Source organism: Oreochromis niloticus, unplaced genomic scaffold (genome assembly GCF_001858045.2).
Source record: "Oreochromis niloticus isolate F11D_XX unplaced genomic scaffold, O_niloticus_UMD_NMBU tig00001974_pilon, whole genome shotgun sequence".
Taxonomy (NCBI): domain Eukaryota; kingdom Metazoa; phylum Chordata; class Actinopteri; order Cichliformes; family Cichlidae; genus Oreochromis; species Oreochromis niloticus.
In genome coordinates this window covers 27,212-45,547 of record NW_020327524.1, presented here as the reverse complement: position 1 = coordinate 45,547, position 18,336 = coordinate 27,212, and the positions used below count along the sequence as shown (strand labels likewise).

At 40.6% G+C, this 18,336-nt stretch overlaps 1 protein-coding gene across 3 annotated transcripts in view; it reads left to right on the top strand.

The window, feature by feature from the left end:
- The window catches only part of chsy1 (chondroitin sulfate synthase 1), a 36,014-nt gene extending 17,901 nt beyond the window's left edge, over positions 1–18,113 (top strand). Inside the window, exons 3-4 of one of the 3 annotated variants that reach the window (XM_019355588.2) lie at positions 12,915–14,488; positions 17,434–18,113. In XM_019355588.2, coding sequence (XP_019211133.1) covers positions 12,915–14,488; positions 17,434–17,716 — 1,857 coding nt within the window. In that variant the 3' untranslated portion in view covers positions 17,717–18,113. Of the gene's footprint in view, positions 1–12,914; positions 14,912–15,340; positions 15,984–17,433 lie in introns of those variants that run through there. The other 2 variants (XM_019355589.2, XM_003459753.5) reach the window with 2 other exon arrangements.
- Positions 18,114–18,336: the final 223 nt, after the last annotated feature.

Genomic DNA, 18,336 nt, shown 5'->3' with positions numbered 1-18,336 from the left:
GTCTAAACACACATCTTGTGCTTGTTTTGGTCTGTAACATAATATAACAACTTTGCTGGGCATTGATTCGGTGGATGCAAGCTTGTTCTTCAGGTTGCATGGTTGCTATAGGTTTTCTTGATATTGTCTTTTCTTCCAGTTAACACCATATACAGGATAACAGCCTTTGTCTAAGCTTCAGATTCACTAGTTCCAGTTCCACAGGTGGGATTACTCTAATTCTTGGTCACAAGGGGATTTTCCAAGTCCTGTATCAACACATTCCACTCAGTGCATTATTTTTTTTTTTTTCTCACTCAGCAGCTTCTGAGAGCTAACGGTTAACAGCATTGGATGCTCAGATGGCACATACTGGTTCACTTGATTGAATATATGATTTGGTCAGCTGGCAAGTTCTTCTAGATTTGTGTGAATAGAACCAAATTAGCATGCGACTTTATGAGCCATTGTAAGAGCATATAAACAGGGTCTACTCCAGGTTGGAATAAACTAGAATTCTTGCATAAAGACAGCTCTGTGGATGTCAGCAATTTCTCTTTATCACACTATTTGTTCCAGAAAGGGACTGCATCAAGGGCAGGAGGACGATATGTTTAATAACTAAAATTGATTGCATCACTATTTGACAATCCTTGAGCTTTAAGATTAGAAGCAACAATGAGTTCTACCGAGGCTTGCTAGCAGACAGAAAAATGGAGGCCACTGAAAACTCATTTGGCCTTGTGAAGCATGGAGCTGACTTTGTGCGGAGTAGATTCTGTGTCCCTGTGCGAGTCTCCCTGTTTGAACAGTTGATTCCCAGTAGACTATATGCAGATTATGCAGGAACTGCTGCTTCTGAGTTTCAGACATGAGTGACATCACAGCTCGTTCAACAGCTTTGAATACTGATGTGCATGTTTACTGGCATATCCATATTTGCTTTTACTTAATAGTGCTGTTGTATAAACAGCATACACAACTCTTTTTTTTTTTTTTTTTTTTTACCTTAGCACAACAGTTTTGACTTCCCTTTCAAAATAAATTCATCCATGACTGCCTAAGATTTGCCCTCTTTTCTCTTCCACCTGTGCAGAAGAAGTAGTGCACTCTCTCTCTCTCTCTCTCCCTCCTCGTGCTGCTTCCTTTAGTGGAAATGGTTGTCTCACCAAAGCTACTGGTTCTTACAGTAGATCCTCAAACTTTATAGTTAAGCTTGTTTTAAAATTCAAGGTGTCCTGCTTTTATTCTGTTATTTGCAAGGAGAGGTTTTTTAGGCACTAGTGGTCACAGCATAAACCTGTGACGGTGCTCATGGTGACAGAAGTGTTAGACAGGTGGCTATTTTTTATTTCAGATATGTGTGATATATCCAGTAAATGTCAGATTGTTTAGACTCATTCCACAATGGTGATAACAGTAGGGCTGCAGACTGACACAGGGGCAGTAAAAGTAAAGAAACGTGGAGACAAAACTGATTTCCACAGGGAAAGCACCACCACCACAACAACTCAGACCAAAACTAAATAAGAAAAAACAAAACAAAAAACAAAAGTACTTAAAGTAATTTGATGAACTCAGTTGATTACTAGAGTTATAATGCTTGTGCAAAACAGCACACCGGGTTTAGTTGTCCTAACAGCCTTGCATGATATGCATTTATGTGATGAGTAAGCTCTAATAGTAGAATGGCTAATTTAAAAATAGGAAGAAATAACGCAGTGTTACCACCAGTGTAGGACTGGAATTCAACAAAACAAGCAACAGCGTAATATTAAAACAATTGGAACCATTAGTCCCAGCTCTACCTATTAATGGTTTTTGACACAAAACAGTTCAAAGATTCTCCAAGGAAGTTGGGTAAATTGCCTTACCTATTCAGTTTAAATAATCCACATGTGTTTTCTAATCTGGGTAGGTTAAATCAGTTCTTGCTGTATTTAAACAATACCAAATATGTTTAAGTGCTTTCCCATTGATATTTATGTTGTCTTGTCATCTTCATGCTAGAAGAAATGCTCAGAACGATTTTAGTAGACAAAAGTGCCATTCCAGAAAACATGATCATTTTGAAAAACATAAAACTGTCTTTAACAAAATATCTTTAGTTGTTGGAAGTCATGTTTTACCATTTTCTACTCTTATTAATTAAAGTCAGTCACTATTTTATTAATAATAGTCAGATCTGTAACACTATAATTAACTAGTTTCCAGGTTATACAAATGTCTGTAAGGAAAGGTTTCCCACTACACCACTGGTCGGATACGCAGATGGATAGTTAGATTTGATCCCTTTTTAATCCTTCCGTCCTCATGATTTCACAGCTTCTGAGAGGGTGAAGCAGGAAAGACCTGCCCCACAGCAGAGCCTGCGTATTTAACCATCATATTTTGACACACTGATGAGTCCCCTAAACATGACAGAGTGAAAATGTGGATTTTAAAATTCAGATTTGTTTCTGTAGTGGAGGCATTGTTTAAGGCAAGGAGTATATTTATGGGCTTGATGTGTGCATATTAGAAGGATTTGTCTCTTTTCCTACACCCATGACCCAGTTCCTGTTTATCTGGCTTCCTTGGGCGGTGCTCACTAAATGCTAGCTGCTTGGACCTCCACGACTCCACAAATATGCTGCTGCCCACCACACAACTATAATTACATTCAACAATAAAAAAAGAAAGGAAAAAAATGACCAATATTGGTTCGTCCTTTGCTTTTCTGGGAGGTTCTCATTTAGCCTTTTGTCTCGATGTTACATAGCTGTGGATCCGCCCATGTTCTCTTCAGCAGACAAACAAATGATAGTGAAGCAGCTGTCATCTGCTGCCTTCTTATTAGACTAACTGCTGTGGGCCTAAAGTGACAGGAAGGCCTTACTCATATCATATTCAATCAGACTTGAAAAACTTCTGAGTCTGTCACTGCAGGTCATTTTAGCGAGTACTACAGTGTTATAGCTACTTCGTTGGCAAAAAAGAAGTCAAAGAGACTAGGTGGGGGCAGCTATGAAGAGGATGAACACTAGAAGATGACATAACTGTGGAGGTATGGAGATGTTTAGGAGAGATAGCAGTTGACTTCTTGGCCAGATTATTTAATAACTCAATTTTGGAAAGTAATCTCTGAGAAATGGGAAAGACATGTACTGGTACCAATGTTCAAGAACAAAGGTGAACAGCACAACAAGTACCATTAGAAATATTTTCATATGTAAAAATAAGTACAGCAAAACAAGTGAAAATAATGAAAAATATCCATTCTATTGACTGTGAGTCTGGAATAAAGACTGACTGACTGATTTCACACGAGTAATTTTGCAAGTGCCAATATGGTTGGTAGTCTGATACAACACGCTAATTCTACTTGTATATTATACTCATTTTTGCTCAATCCAGCATAAATATGAGATATTCATATTCAGACATTGCCTGAAGTGGGACAATGGACCAAAAAACGATTTTGAAAAGTATTTGATCTATGAAGCTAAAATTTCACAGCAGTTATTATATATGCAAACTCTGTGCCATAATTTTTTCAGGCAAGTCTGATACTGTGAGCAGCAATATGTATTCATGCCAAGAAAAGGCGCTTGCTTTTAACGCCAGAGGAGAAACCAATGGTCATCTGGCAGAGAACATGTCTCTACTGCTTCAGAGTCCAGTGGCGGTGTGCTTTATTCCGCTGCATCTCATGATCTGGATTGTGCTTGGTGAAGTAAGGCTAGAATGCAGCTGCCCAGCTGGTAGTGGTGTAACTGTGTTGGAGACAGTTTCTTGGCACAGTTTGGTGTAATTTGAACTGAACACTGTTAAAATGCCACAACGTGCCTGAGGATTATTGCTAGGCCTGTCCATGCCTTTAGGCCTATAGTGTACCAGTCTCTTGATGGATACTTTCAGCAGGATAGCACAACCTGTCACAAAGGTCAAATCACCTCGAGTTGGATTATTGAATTATTGAAGTTCACTGTACTCAAATAGTGACCAAATCTCAATTCAATGAGGTGCCTTGGGGAAATGGTGGAATGAGGGATTCCTGCATATGAAGCTGACAAATGTGTAGCATTTCATAGCAAATAGCTCTGTAACAGAGCTGATGACCACGCCCATATGTAGCTGTGGACAGTTTCCTAAACTTCTTTGCCTCAAAGTCATCATCTTGCCTTAGCACAGTAAAAGACATCATTAGCAGTGGTATTGTAACTGACGAACAAATACAGGAAAATAAGTATGTTGCAATGATTCTGACTCATCCTATCAGGGTTAGATTGAAGCTGTGAGGAATCTGAGTGAGTAGTAGTGAATGTCTTGGATTATTTTTCTGTTCTACATTTCTGTCCTATCAGAGCTTAGTAGTGATATATTCAATGTAACACGAGCTCCATAGTTAGCTGGAACCAAAGTGAAATGAAGTGATGGGAAAGATGCACACACTATATAGCACCAAATCACAACAGCAGTTGCCTCAAGACGCTTTATATTGTAAGGCAAAGACCCTACAATTGCGTGTACACTGAGTGTATCTTTCAAAGTACACCAATATTTTGGTAGAAGTTGAGCAATTTTGTAGTTCTGCTTTTGCTTGGAAGCGTGTTGTTGTGTAGTCCTCTCTTATAGTTTATCTACATGTAAAGTGGCGAATGTACTCTATATCTCCAAGATTGTTCTGTTCATAATGACAATACAGAGAGTGCACCATGCTCACACATAGCGTTCCCCAGAGATAGAGCTCTAGTGTGTATGTGTAATAAAGAAAAACACCATTCTTAATGAATGTCATTACAGGTTCATTTTGTCTGATCACAACTGTACTCAAAGATATGTTACTGTTTAGTCAAGACTAAAGCAAATTAAGCACATTATAGTATGGTTTTACGTCACCTGAATCAGCTTTTCAAGGTGACTGTGCACAACTGTGAGCAAGATCAGCTCACATAAAGTACAGCAAGCGTATGTGTTAGTTTGTCAGAAGAAGTGTTTGGATTGTCCTATAATTTGTGATAGTACCATTTGAGTGCAGGCTTACTTGTGGTTCCTATGATATTTAAAATTAGAATGGGAGGCAGAGCCTTCAGCTTTCAGCACCCTCGTCTGTGGAACCAGCACCCGATTAGATTTGCGAGACAGACACCCTCTCTACTTTTAAGATTGGCTTAAAACTTTACTATACTGCCATAGGTCTAGGCTGCTGGGGGATGCCCATGATGCACTGGGTGTTTCTTCTTCACTCACTGTCTATTCATACACACATTGCACTTAATCATTAGTTATTATTTATCTCTGGCTCTCTTCAACAGTGTGTCTTTTGTTCTGTCTTCCTATTATCACCCCAATCGGTCATGGCAGTTGGCTGCCCCTCCCTGAGCCTGCATCTGCCAGAGGTTTCTTCAAAGGGAGCTTTTACTTCCCACTGTGTGAAATTTAGTTCAGGTTTTGTTATTATTTACTTTATGAAGTTAGGTGAGAATTTTGAGATTTTTTTTCATGGTCTTAACCCCTTAATCCTTTCTGTATCATGTTTCATACATACAGTTTTTGTGAGTTTTTGAGACTTCAAAAAGTCACAAAAATGTTACACCATTAGTGTGTTTTTCCCTCCCTTGAAAAACCAAAACAACTTGCACAATATATTTTTAAGCAATAGATTTGGGGGGGGGGCAGATGTAGGAAATATGATACAAATTGAACTTAAATCATGTAAATTAATCTTGACTTTTATTTTTAATTTGTCACTACAGTTAAATAAACACTGCATTTTCAAAAATTTTCTGCCAAGTATTTGTTTCAGGCTTTAAAGGGTTAAGTCTCTTTTCTATTTTTCACATAATAGCTCATATCTCCCATCTTGTCTGGGTAGCCTGAACTGAAGAAGACATCTGTATAGTGGACTGAGGGAACAAAGGGCCTTTTCTGTTTTCTGTCATCCATCCAATCCTCAGATGACACACAAACAAAGGGGTCTGTTCAAATTTCACTTTAGGCCTCTTACTATGCTGGAGCAGTGTAGTCCGTGACAGTGTTATTGGTACTAATCAAGGCGATAGTGTTGCAATGCACCACACATAAATCATGGGGGATTTGTTTTAATATTATTATTATTAAAACTGATGTTAAAGTGGACATGAAACACTTCATTGATAAAGGCTAAGTTACACCATTGTGCCCTTTCTTTGTAGTTGGATTAATTTTAAAGCGCCATCTTGTGCAAGTACAGAACATGACATAATCGGGTTGGTTGGTTGTGGCTTAAATTAGACTTAAATTAGTTTATGTGAGCTAACTGGTAACAAAACCAATAACTTAGGGGGAAGTCCATCTAAATGGGTAAGTTTTGTGCTGCCCCTGGCAGAAACAATGAGTTTTATGTTAAGGAACCAAGGATATGCTGTCCACTTTCACTCTGTCTCTTAAGCAGTAAGTCTTTCTTTATTATTTGGCTATCGGCACGGACATGGGAAAATCCAGCTGTTAGCTGTAAAGTTTGGGTTTGTAAAGCACTTTATGAATGGGGACAGTGTGGAGGAGAGTCAGTTGACAGGTGGTTCATCGGACCAACAAGCCGGAGTCAGAAACTCCCATGTTTCGTCATCTGAACCTTTCAACCAATCACTAATAGAAAACCCTTGCAAGTCATCAAGATTTTAATATTAAAATAAAACAATAAAAAACTAACCGCTTAACTTAATAAGTTTCCTAAAAGAGAAAGCCACTCTATTTTTTTTTTAGTAGTTTCAAGATCGTGTTTCCCACAGGCATTTGAATATAGTTCTTTCAGTAGTGGGGACCCATTGGGTTGTCCTTTTGCTTTTCTGGGAGGTTCTCATTTAGCCTTTTGTGTTAATGTTACACAGCTGTGGATCCATGTGCATGAGCATGTGTGCGGGCTCCCAATCTTTGGTAAATTTAATAAAAAATTAGGTACTTGTGACAATAAAGAACAGAGCAATAATCACCTGCCTCTTTAGTGAGTTCCTCATCTCATGGATTAGCCCCACTGTCTCAAACTGCAGCTAATAATGGTAGTCCTTCTTCTGCTCTATAGCCTTGATGAGCTTAGCAGAGAGACACATGATTTAATTCTCCACCTGCTGTGGGGTTTGGTTAGAGTGACCCTCTGGTTCAAAGCCGATCTCCAGGGCAAAACAAAGACTATTGTCCCCAGTTTCAGTTCAGACCAAGTGAATTTGGTCTTCATTAGGCTACTTGACAAGAGACTTTCTGCTTAAATAGCTGAAAGATATCAAGGGCAGCTGAAAGATATCAAGGGCAGCTGAAAGATATCAAGGGCAGCTGAAAGATATCAAGGGCTGCTGAAAGATATCAAGGGCTGCTGCAAGAGTAACCTGGTCAACCTGCCAGTGTCGCAATAAAGCTAGTTAGCAGTGATTCACATTGTCCACGCAAAAACGTGAAACTGTTTATCTATTGTTATCTACTGGATCTGAATGTGAGAGGGTTTTTGTGGTAATATAGTAATAAGGTTACATTATATCTACAAGTTTTTATGATACAAATTTAGGCAGTCACATTACCTCATGTCTTCTTCTTTGGCTCTCGGAGGAGGCGGACGCACTTTTTCTCCTCTCCCTTATCTTCCCTGCTTATGTCCTTGTCTAGTCTCGTGTTTTTCTTTGTATTTTCCCTGGAACACTCTCTCACAGTCTGTTCTCTAAAACCTAAAAGAGGAATTATGGATTGGATCAACTGGTCCCTAAATGCAATTGACACCCCTTTCTCAACGAGAAGTTTGGGCTTGGGTGAGCCTGAGTGGTGAAGATATCTACCTATTCAGAACCATGGTAACAGGGTTCTGGCTGATCGGAGCTGGCTTGGCCCTGACTTATCGAAGAATTAAGAAAGCGGAACCGGCTGTTCAAACCCCCACAAGGCTGCCCGCTGGGATTGGAATGATGGGAGAGGCGTGAGTTTCTCAAAATGGGCTCATTGAGTCAGCACGGATAAGATCTTGGAGAGGCTACGGCTGCTGTGAATACTCAGAATAAGATCTCTGACTGCAGACTGGATACATCTTGGAAGGGCTAGCCCGGAATAACATCTCTGGGCGCAAAATTGGATGACATCTCGGGGAGGCACACTGCCGTGAGTTCTCAGACATTGGCTCCTTGAGCACAAGAAGTGACAACATCACAGAACGCAAGTATGGCGAAGCTCGCGGCTCTCCAACGGGAGATTGAGAGACCAGTGTTGGACTGTAGAACTGCTTTGAAATTCATATGAGCTGTTTGCACTAAAGTAAAAAAATAACATCACTTATGCGGATACCCCTTTGGCGCCAGCTGCAAGGCCAGAGCTGAACAAAACACCCTGATAACGACTGTGTTTAGTCTGTTCCTTCCCATTCCATGCAAGGCCACCTGGGTTGGCTGGAAGACTGTTTACTTAGCCTGGCAGGGCGAAGGACACTGTCTCAGCTGAACTCTGGACACGCACACACATACATATACATATACTGATACTGATAAGCACTCACCGACGCATCATCCTCCCTACCCCGGATCCAACGCCACCTCCAACGCTTACCTCCCCTCTGATGTGGACATCGGGTCAGTTGGAGGCGCAGTCGAAAGATTGCAGCGGTCCCAGATCAGATGTACACACTGGAACTCTTTCCCATGTTGCTTGTCTGTGTTTATTGTGCTATGGTGTGTTGATATCTGTGCATTCCTGTATTATCCTTTTGTGTTACACATTTCGATGTTTTTTTCCTCGCTACCTAGCCTGACCTGTCTCCCCAATGTGATGTTTGTGTATTGTATGTACGGTCGGCAAGGTCTGTCATCTCGGTTGCGGGCAAAAGACCTGCAACTGACAAATAAAGGCTATCTCATCTCATATATGGTCGAAATGTCCTGATATGCTAGCTCTATGCCAGCATATCAGGATGTGTACAAACCTTTTTCATCAAGTTTCTAACTGTAAATACTGTCTCTTGAGGCAACTGTTGTTGTGATTTGGCACAATATAAATAAAACTGAACTGGGAATTGAAATACCGGAGTGTAATGTAAAATTCCCAATCCAAATTTTACATCAGTCCAGACCCAAAGAGTTGCTGGCGGTTTTCCTTTGTGCTGTTTTCAGCTCATGTAGAATTGTACTAGAGCACTGAAGGCTCAAAGAAGTCTTGAGTCGTGCTTAAAACCAGCAGTTTTAATTCAGTTCAATTCAGTTTATATAGTGCCAGTCTACTGAGTCCACTGTCAGAGGCCATAAGAAGATCATTTGTAACCTTCACTAAAGCTGTTTCTGTGCTGTGATGAGGTCTGAAACCTGACTGAAACTCTTCAAATAAGCCATTCCTCTGCAGATGATCTGTTAGCTGTTTGACAGCTACTCTTTCAAGAATTTTTGGTATGGTACTGGTTTAAACTTTATTTGTGAAGAAGCGCATGAAGTCATTACTAGTTAACCTTAAAGGAATAGTTGGCTCAACAGCGCTCTGAATTTTTGTCATCTTGGTTACAGTGCTGAAGAGAAAACCTAGGGTTGTTTTTATTTTCTTCATTCCATGATGAATAGTAAGATGTTCTAGCTTTTCGGAGGGGTTTCTTATAAAGCAGGAAACTATTTCTACTGGCTAAATGATGATCTTGTAAACATGTGACATGCCATTTCCTCTCCAGCTTACGAGTTACCTGCTTTAAGTTAATCGTTTAAGAGTTACTCCAGAGTACTTCTGATTTGAGGCTCTCTTTTTCACATTAGCTACAATTTCCAGACTCATATGTAATGAATAGGTGAAATTATTAAGAAAATAATCGACCTCTGTTGGAATAGCGCTCAGGTTGCTGCTCTGCTCTGTGTTGGTACTACAGTTTGCAGGTTCGGTGGCTAATCATCTGGTGTCTAAACGCAGTCACTGGAACACCACCTTCCATCACACATGCCAATACCAGAGCTATTGTGTTGCCGTCTTTGGTGCGGGAGGATTTTTTCTGAGTTGAAAAATTTGTTTAGACAGAGCAACCCTGCATACAAGAGAGCCAATTACAGCAGCATAATGCTGTCTCCAATTAGATTCACAAAGTGCACTCTGAGGCAGGCACTGCTTATTGTCCTGCAGATTAAACCCAGCCGGAATGGCAAGCATACTGGCCCTCTGGCCTCACTGCCTGCTGTGAGCCTCAGGCTTCTTTTTTCCTTTGCCTGCAAGTCAATGTTAATGCATGAACCCTGTTGAGCTAATTGCAATCATGAACTGTCACCTAAAAATTTCAGGTGAATCTTCAGACATGTTTTGGATTTGTGATATCTAGCACACTGCTGTTTAGAGGTGAAATGAAATATCCTTTTCTAAAAATAACTAGTAGTAATTAAATTAAATCCATAAAAAATAATGTCTGGGTTACTGGGGGTGCACTGAAATCCAGTCATGAGACCTTTAAGGTGATAATTTAACCATTTAACCATCATCAATTCCTTTGCCCTTCTTTGATTGGTGACACCATTGTCCAGTGGTATAATCCTAATATACTGCATAACATCATTATGATACCATATCATTCTCAAACTTGTGCTGTTTAGTTGTGTGTTTTACAGGGAATTTTCAGCTAAACAAGGATCTGGCTAGCTTGTCTTGATTTCCAAAAATCAAACCTTAATAGCACAAGAAATACTGACAAACTGACTCTACTGCTAATCCTACTATACTAACCCTAACAGGCCTCATGAAAGCCTATAATTGTTTGGGTTTTTTTGTTTGTTTTCTGCCCATTTTCGTCTTGTGCATATTTGATGATATTAGATTTTTTGGCTTTGTTAACAGTGCTAGTAGCAGCAACCTTTCTTCCTTCGTTAATTCGAAAGGTGCTCCATTCAACTCAGACACCCTGTTTTTAATAAGCAGTCTCTTTTTGCCCCCAGCCAAATACAGCGGACTGTTAATGTAGCACTTTTCTCCTTATGAAAATAAAAAAAATATGATTGACTGACCAATGAGAATTTGGTTGGATTAGAGGGAAATATGGCCCCCGAGACTAAAGTCCTTATTTACATACCCTAGAGTAATCTGAGTCAAACACAGACTTGCAGTGTCTGAGGATTCAGTGAAAAAGCACAAATCTTTGCTGCCTCATCCCAGGGTTGTGTCTAATATAATGAATTCAGTGTAAGAGATGAGACCTTAGAACAGCCACTGTGTATGTAATGAGTAAGAACAGTCACTAGAACACCTGGGCCGAAAATGAGGCATACAAGGTTTCAGCTTGCAGCAATTACTTGTGACTTCTTCTTGGCTTGGCTTTGCAAAAGAACTGTTTACGTTGATTAGCTAGACAGGATGTTGTGATGTTAATGACTGTGAAGAAATTGCAATAATGAGTTTTAAGTAAGAAGTGAGTTGGTGTTAATAATGGTGAAGCAATAGACAGAGGGGCATAAAAACACTGTGGCTGTCAGCCGATGATTATCTGATCTTCCAACATCAGCATCAACTAGACTCAAAATTACAATCCCAATTTGCAAAAATGCTGTGCAAAAGTTCAAATAAATTTTTAAAAAAGTTTAAAAAACCCATTTTTTTTTACTTGCTGTACACCTACCAAAATATACACATATGTAGTGCAACTTGTCAGGATGCTCAAAGTTTTTAAAGCACATCAATATGACTGATTTTGTGAGAGGAGGGCCTTTCTCACAAGTATGCCAGGGAGAAAGCTGGTTTTCTCATGTCATGCCTCCCTGATATGAATATCATTTGTGGATTGGTTGGCCTGTGTCTGCCCATAGTCCTGATCTCACCTCTAAAGTAGCTCTTTTTTAACTGTGTAATGTATGTTCCTTACTTTAGTAATGCCTTGCTCTAAACTTGTCTCTATAGAACTGGCATCTGGTACACCAAGAAGAGACTTGGTGTTGCTATTAAATTCATAATAACCTTTTTTGAACGTTTAAACATTAAGTAAAGCAACACGTACTTTACCATATGTGCACCGATTTTGCTTAGAGATGTGCATAGTCATCTCAAAAGGCTGATTCATGCTAGTTAAAACCATGTTAAGTTGTGGCTATTATGCAGGCAACATGCCTTTTAGTACAAAACGCTATGTCCAGATGAACGGAATCAACTTTTGGAGACTTTTAGTACATACATTCAGCAATGTCAACATAAAGTAATAATATCAGTTAACAAGGGTGTTCATCCCAGCTTTTTTGGAATTGGGGTTATACATTGCAATCACAGGTTAAATCAATATCAGATCTGATCTATAATCAGAGATACTGTCAGACAAATCTGCTGCAAGTCTTTTCAATTTCTGCTTGTTGCTGCACATCCATTCACATAGTTAAACATTTAAAGGTTGAAGACATCTCCTTTCCACTTTACTTCCAATTATGAAGAAGTTGCAGCATGTTTTGATGGACTGTTTTCCCTCTTGGGTGCACTGAAATGTAGGTTAAAGTCATGGAAAAATAAACAGAAAGTCAGGCCCTTGCCCTTCCTGTGATCATATTTAGCTGTAGGTTTCAATTTGCTCTCAGACTGCTCCTCTCCAGTTTTCAGTATAGCCTGTCCAGAGTTGTCTTCTCAAAATAGACTTATTGACTGCAGCCGTTCTGATACTACCTTCATTGCAAGGCAGCGTCACAAGCGCTGCCTTCTTCAACGGCTCAAAAACAGCTACTCCGGTATTTACACTGTCAAGCTCGTGCCATTCGAGGAGCCGTAGGTTTCTAAAGCAGGCCTAAAAAAAATATTATAACACTCGTGTTTTCAGCAGTGTGCAGTATACTCCTTAACACATGGAGATCTCATCAGCAAAATATTATACAATAACTGCCAGTGTTCCAAGTAAGCACTTAAATAGAAAGAAACGCATGCACACAAGTATATTGGCTATTCAGAGATTAGAATTATCATGAGTTTATATAATCAATGCCCACCGGTTTTAAAGCAATGATATCCTGTCTCCACAGATGCAGCAGCTCTTCTATGAGAATTATGAACCAAACAAGAAAGGCTACATACGAGATCTCCACAACAGCAAGATTCATCGAGCCATCACACTTCACCCCAACAAGAACCCTCCCTACCAGTATCGCCTTCACAGCTACATGCTCAGCCGCAAGATTGCAGACTTGCGCCACCACACCATTCAGCTGCACAGGGAGATTGTCCAGATGGGGCGCTACGGAGCAGTTGAGCCTGACCGAGAGGACCTCCAGCTCGGCATGCCCCCTTCGTTCATGCGCTTCCACCCACATCAACGAGAGGAAGTTCTGGAGTGGGAGTTTCTGACGGGAAAGTACCTGTTCTCATCGTCTGACAGTCAGCCACCCCGTCGTGGCATGGATTCCTCTCAAAGGCAGGCCCTGGATGACATCATCATGCAAGTGATGGAGATGATCAACGCCAATGCCAAAACACGTGGTCGTGTTATTGATTTCAAAGAAATTCAGTATGGCTACAGGAGGGTCAATCCCTTGTACGGGGCAGAATATGTTCTGGATCTGCTGCTGTTGTACAAGAAACACAAGGGAAAGACCATGACAGTTCCTGTAAGGAGACACGCCTACCTGCAGCAGACTTTTAGTAAGATCCAATTCAGAGAGGAGGAGGAGATGGATGCCAGAGGTCTGGCCAGCCACATCAACAAGGAATCAGACTCCCTCTCATTTCTGTCCAACTCGCTCAAGATGCTGGTGCCCTTCAAGCTGGCTACCTCTGGTCAGGATCAGAGGGAGCCCAAAGAAAAGAAGGTTAACATCTTGGTACCTCTGTCAGGCCGCTATGACATCTTTGTGCGCTTCATGGCTAACTTTGAACGAGTATGTCTGATCCCCAACCAAAATGTTAAACTACTGATCCTGCTCTTTAGCACAGATAACAATACTGAGCGGGTGAAGCAGGTGGAACTTATGAGGGAGTATCACATGAAGTATCCTCGAGCAGAGATGGAGATAAAGCCTGTCACCGGTTCCTTCTCCAGGGCTTTGGCTCTGGAAGTTGGTTCTTTACACTTCTCTAATGATTCCCTGCTTTTCTACTGTGATGTGGATCTGCTTTTCTCCAGTGAATTCCTCAAAAGATGTCGGACTAATGCTGTCCTGGGGGAGCAGACGTACTTCCCCATCATCTTCAGTCAGTATGACCCTAAAGTAGTATATGCTGGGAAGGTCCCCAGCAACAACCACTACGTCTTCACCTCTAAAACAGGCCTGTGGAGGAACTACGGATTTGGGATTGTCTGTGTATACAAGAGAGACCTGGTTCGAGCTGGAGGGTTTGACACTTCCATACAGGGCTGGGGATTAGAGGATGTAGATCTTTATAATAAATTTGTCCAGTCAGGGATTAAGTTGTTTAGAAGCACAGACACAGGAATAGTTCACGTTCATCATCCAGTCACATGTGACCCCCACCTGGATGTGAAGCAATATAAGATGTGCCTGGGCTCCAGAGCTTCCTCGCATGGCTCTACCCAGCAGTTGGCTGAGCTCTGGCTTGAGAAGAACAACCACGGCTTCAGGAGACTGGCCAGCAATAATGGGTCAGTTAGGACAGCGTAAGAAATGCTGGGTTGTCATTAATTGAACTCACTTTCCCTTCTTAGTAGTAGTTTCACTGCTTAATTTATTTTTTAATGAAATTAAATAATTCACATTGATATATTTTTAAAATATCTCTTTTGAATCTTTCTTTTTTAAAGAAACATCATAATGAGCAGTTCCCAGAAATAGTCTGGGCCGTCTGTTCTCTTTCCTGATTATTGCCGGGGCTCCTTTTGCGCAAACGTTATCTGTCAGGCTACTAGTTAATTTGGTCATTAATGTTCGCCTCAGTAAAGTACACAGTCTTTCAATTTTATATTTGGCGTGTGTGTTCAAAGCAGACTGGTGTCCCTGTCCTCTCAGACCAACAGTGCTCAAAACTACATTCAATTGCTGATTGTGTATGATGAAAATTCCAATCAGAGCTATCTCAGTGACTGCCAGGGCCACTTCTTTGGAAAGCAAATTTGGGTGGTTTTCTTTTATATTTACTCTTATGGTTTTGGTGATATGACTTAACACTGTTTTGTTTCTTTTTTTATATATATATATATATATATATATATATATATGTATATATGTGTGTATATATATATATATATATATATATATATATATATATATATATATATATATATATATATATATATATATATATATATATATATATATATATATATATATATATATATATATATATATATATATATGTATGTGTGTGTGTGTGTGTGTGTGTGTGTGTATATGTATGTGTATATGTATGTGTATATGTATTAGTATTGTTAATTTCTGTAGACCCAACTGCTGAATCTGCAATTCATTATTTTCTATCTAATTTATTGAATTTGCAGGCTCCATTTTCTACAATCTGCTGAAATGTGTATGTGGGACAATTGTACAGCCATGTCAGTTGTGGTATAGTTTTCTTTTTTTCCTTAAGCTCTCTCACCAAAGAGTTTTGCACAGTCTGCTTTTACGTTTCATGTTGCCTGTGTGTGGGTGTGGGTAGGTAGGTGGTGTTTTGCAGGCATGAACATGAAGCTAGCTCCATAGTGGAGGATACACAAAAAGCTCAGTCTATCCCAGATCTTTTAAATGGGTGAAGTGGGTGCAAATTTGGCTCCCACTTCAAGCTTGATTTAGCAGCAGCACTTGGATTGCTTAAGTCGCATATGGTTTTCTCTTTATTCCATATCAATTCCTCTTATGTTGACATAAGAGGTGTGTCATTCCTGTCTAGTTTTACAGGTTTGATGGCAAATCATTTCCTCTTTTCATGCCCCTGCCTGTGAACTTCCATTGTAGCACTCTGTTGGGTTTATGCTCTTGTTTCAGCATTACAACATGATTTATAACACTGATCACACGAGCAGTTACTGTGCTGTCATCATGCTTTGATTTTCTTGGACTTTTTTTAAGAAAAGTTTTGTTTTATTGCTTTCTAAATGGACAAGCTTTTCTATTTAAAAAGAAATAAAATTGGGGGAGAGTAAATGCATTGTGTCATATTTTTTCAGTCTCAAGTAACAATTCTGCATGGTTATAGTTTTCCTTCTACCAACTCACATACTCTGTGTGTTTTTTGCCACCCGACTGATCCCTGAGCCTGGTTCTGCCAGAGTTATCTTCCTGTTAAGACACCACACATTCTTCTCATCCTCCCTTTTGGTTTCTATGTATTGTAGAGTCTTCATCTTATTTAATAAAGCTCTTTGAACGGGCATGTAATTAAATGTAAATAACAAACAAACACAACAACCACGGATTATCAGAAACCCTGAGGATGTGAGGCCTGTTGTTAATCCATCTTTTGAGGCATTCCTGCCCTAGCATTGATTACCAGTCCATAAAAAGAATCATTTCACAACAGGCTCAAACTTCAAAGTCCTAGTAATTTAGATTGTGTGAACAATAACATGTCCGCAACAATAAATCTTGTCCCTCAGAAGCTCCACTGAAGGAAAGTGGGAAGGAGTTTAAACTTACTGGTAGTTCAGTAATCTCTTCCTGAACTTTTCAACGACATTGAGAAGTAACGTAAAGCTTTCCTAACATAAAAGGCTTTATCTTATCATTCTTTAAAAATGAATACAATCTTTTCTGGTTGTAAATAGACTAGTGCTTATATAGTGGTTTTCTAATCTAGAAAAGCACTGTATAAGAGGCCGGCCACTCAAAGGACCTCGGACCTACAAGCAAAGCTACACACTTTAGGGAGGTTGTCATGTGAGAATTTGCTCCAGGCCCAACAATGGCAGCAACCCATACAACAGAGGGGTTAGACTCAGGCAATTTTCACCAGGAGATAAAGTGCTTGTATTACTCCCTTCTTCTAGCTCAAAATTACTCGCCAAGTGGCAAGGGCCCGTCATGGGGATTTGGACTTTCAACTTAACCTCTTTAAAGCATGGAGACAGGCTGAAACTGCTTCTCTGGTGAGTCTGGTAAGGGAGAGAGATGAGTTGGGGTAGGAGGTGCCAAATTCCACCAATCCCACCTCCCTCCATTGTGATAACCATCTCACACAGGCCCAGAGAACGGATGTTACTGCATTGCAACAGTATTTTGCAGATTTGTTCTCCCCCCTGACCAGTACAACTCCCATCGAGCACCATTGAAACGCATCGTGGCGTGATGGTGCATTCACAAGGTTACCTGAACATAAAAGGCAAATTGTTGAGTGAACTGGCAGAGATGCTAAAGCTTGGAGTAGTAGAAGAGTCTCACAGCGCTTGGTGTAGCCCCATAGTTCTGGTTGTAAAGAAAGATTGGTCTATACGGTTCTGTGTGGACTACCGCAAGGTGAATGATGTGTCACGGTTTGATGTCTACCCCATGCCCCAGGTCGATGTGCTCGTGGACCGGTTGGGCACAGCCAGATGTTTTTTACAACACCGGATTTGACCAAACACTTAACTTTTCCCTCTTTTTGTTCTGCAAACAGATTCCTCAAACAGAGGGCTGTGGGCCGTTTTGTACCAGCAGGTAAGGGGAGTCGACCGCCCGGTTGTTTAAATCAGTTGGAAGCTGACCGACCGAGAGTGGCGATCCGGTGGGTGGTCGATTCCCTTCGCTACCTCCTCGGGTGCTCATTCACCCTCTGCTCAGACCACATCCTGCTGCAGCGGCTTCACTGCATGAAGGATGCCAACGCCCTGATCACCTGGTGGTACCTGGTTTTGCAGATGGTCCAATTTCCTCTCCTTTTGGCGGGGCTGGAGGGGTAGGTTCGGCCGGATGTAGCCCCGGCCTTTTTTTCTTTCTTCATTGTTTTATATTATTATTTTATTTACATTTGTTTTTATTGTGAAGTATTTTGTGATTTTTATTTATGAAAAGTGTTATATAAATAAATTTTACTTACTACTTACCCAGTCGGCCAGTGGGGTGTGTGGCAGAGGTGTGATCTCTTGCTCTGCTGCAGTGGAGGGGTGGTACGGTAAGCTCATAGGGCGGTGCTGGGATGTTGGAGGGGACAGTTTATTAAAACAAAGCAATGTCCTGAGTCAGGAAGGAGCGGTGTGTGGTGTGGGAAGGAGCTGGAAAGCTGGCTTCCCAATTGAACATAAGGAGCTGAAGCAGTGGAAAACGCTGTGTTTCAAAATAAAGGTGCTATGAGTGACACTCAAATGCTGTGTGGGTCCTGTTCATTTCGCAACCATGTTTGGAGGTCAAGAGGCACTGCATATCACCCAAAAAACACTATTACCAACAGTGAAGTTTATAGGTAAGGAACATCATGGTTGTTGGGTCTAAACTCAGACCCCGCTGTATCCAGGACTTATTCCCGTGAAAGAAAAACAAGGCAACAGCGTTCGATCGTTTACTTGCAAGGGAGGCCTCGTTG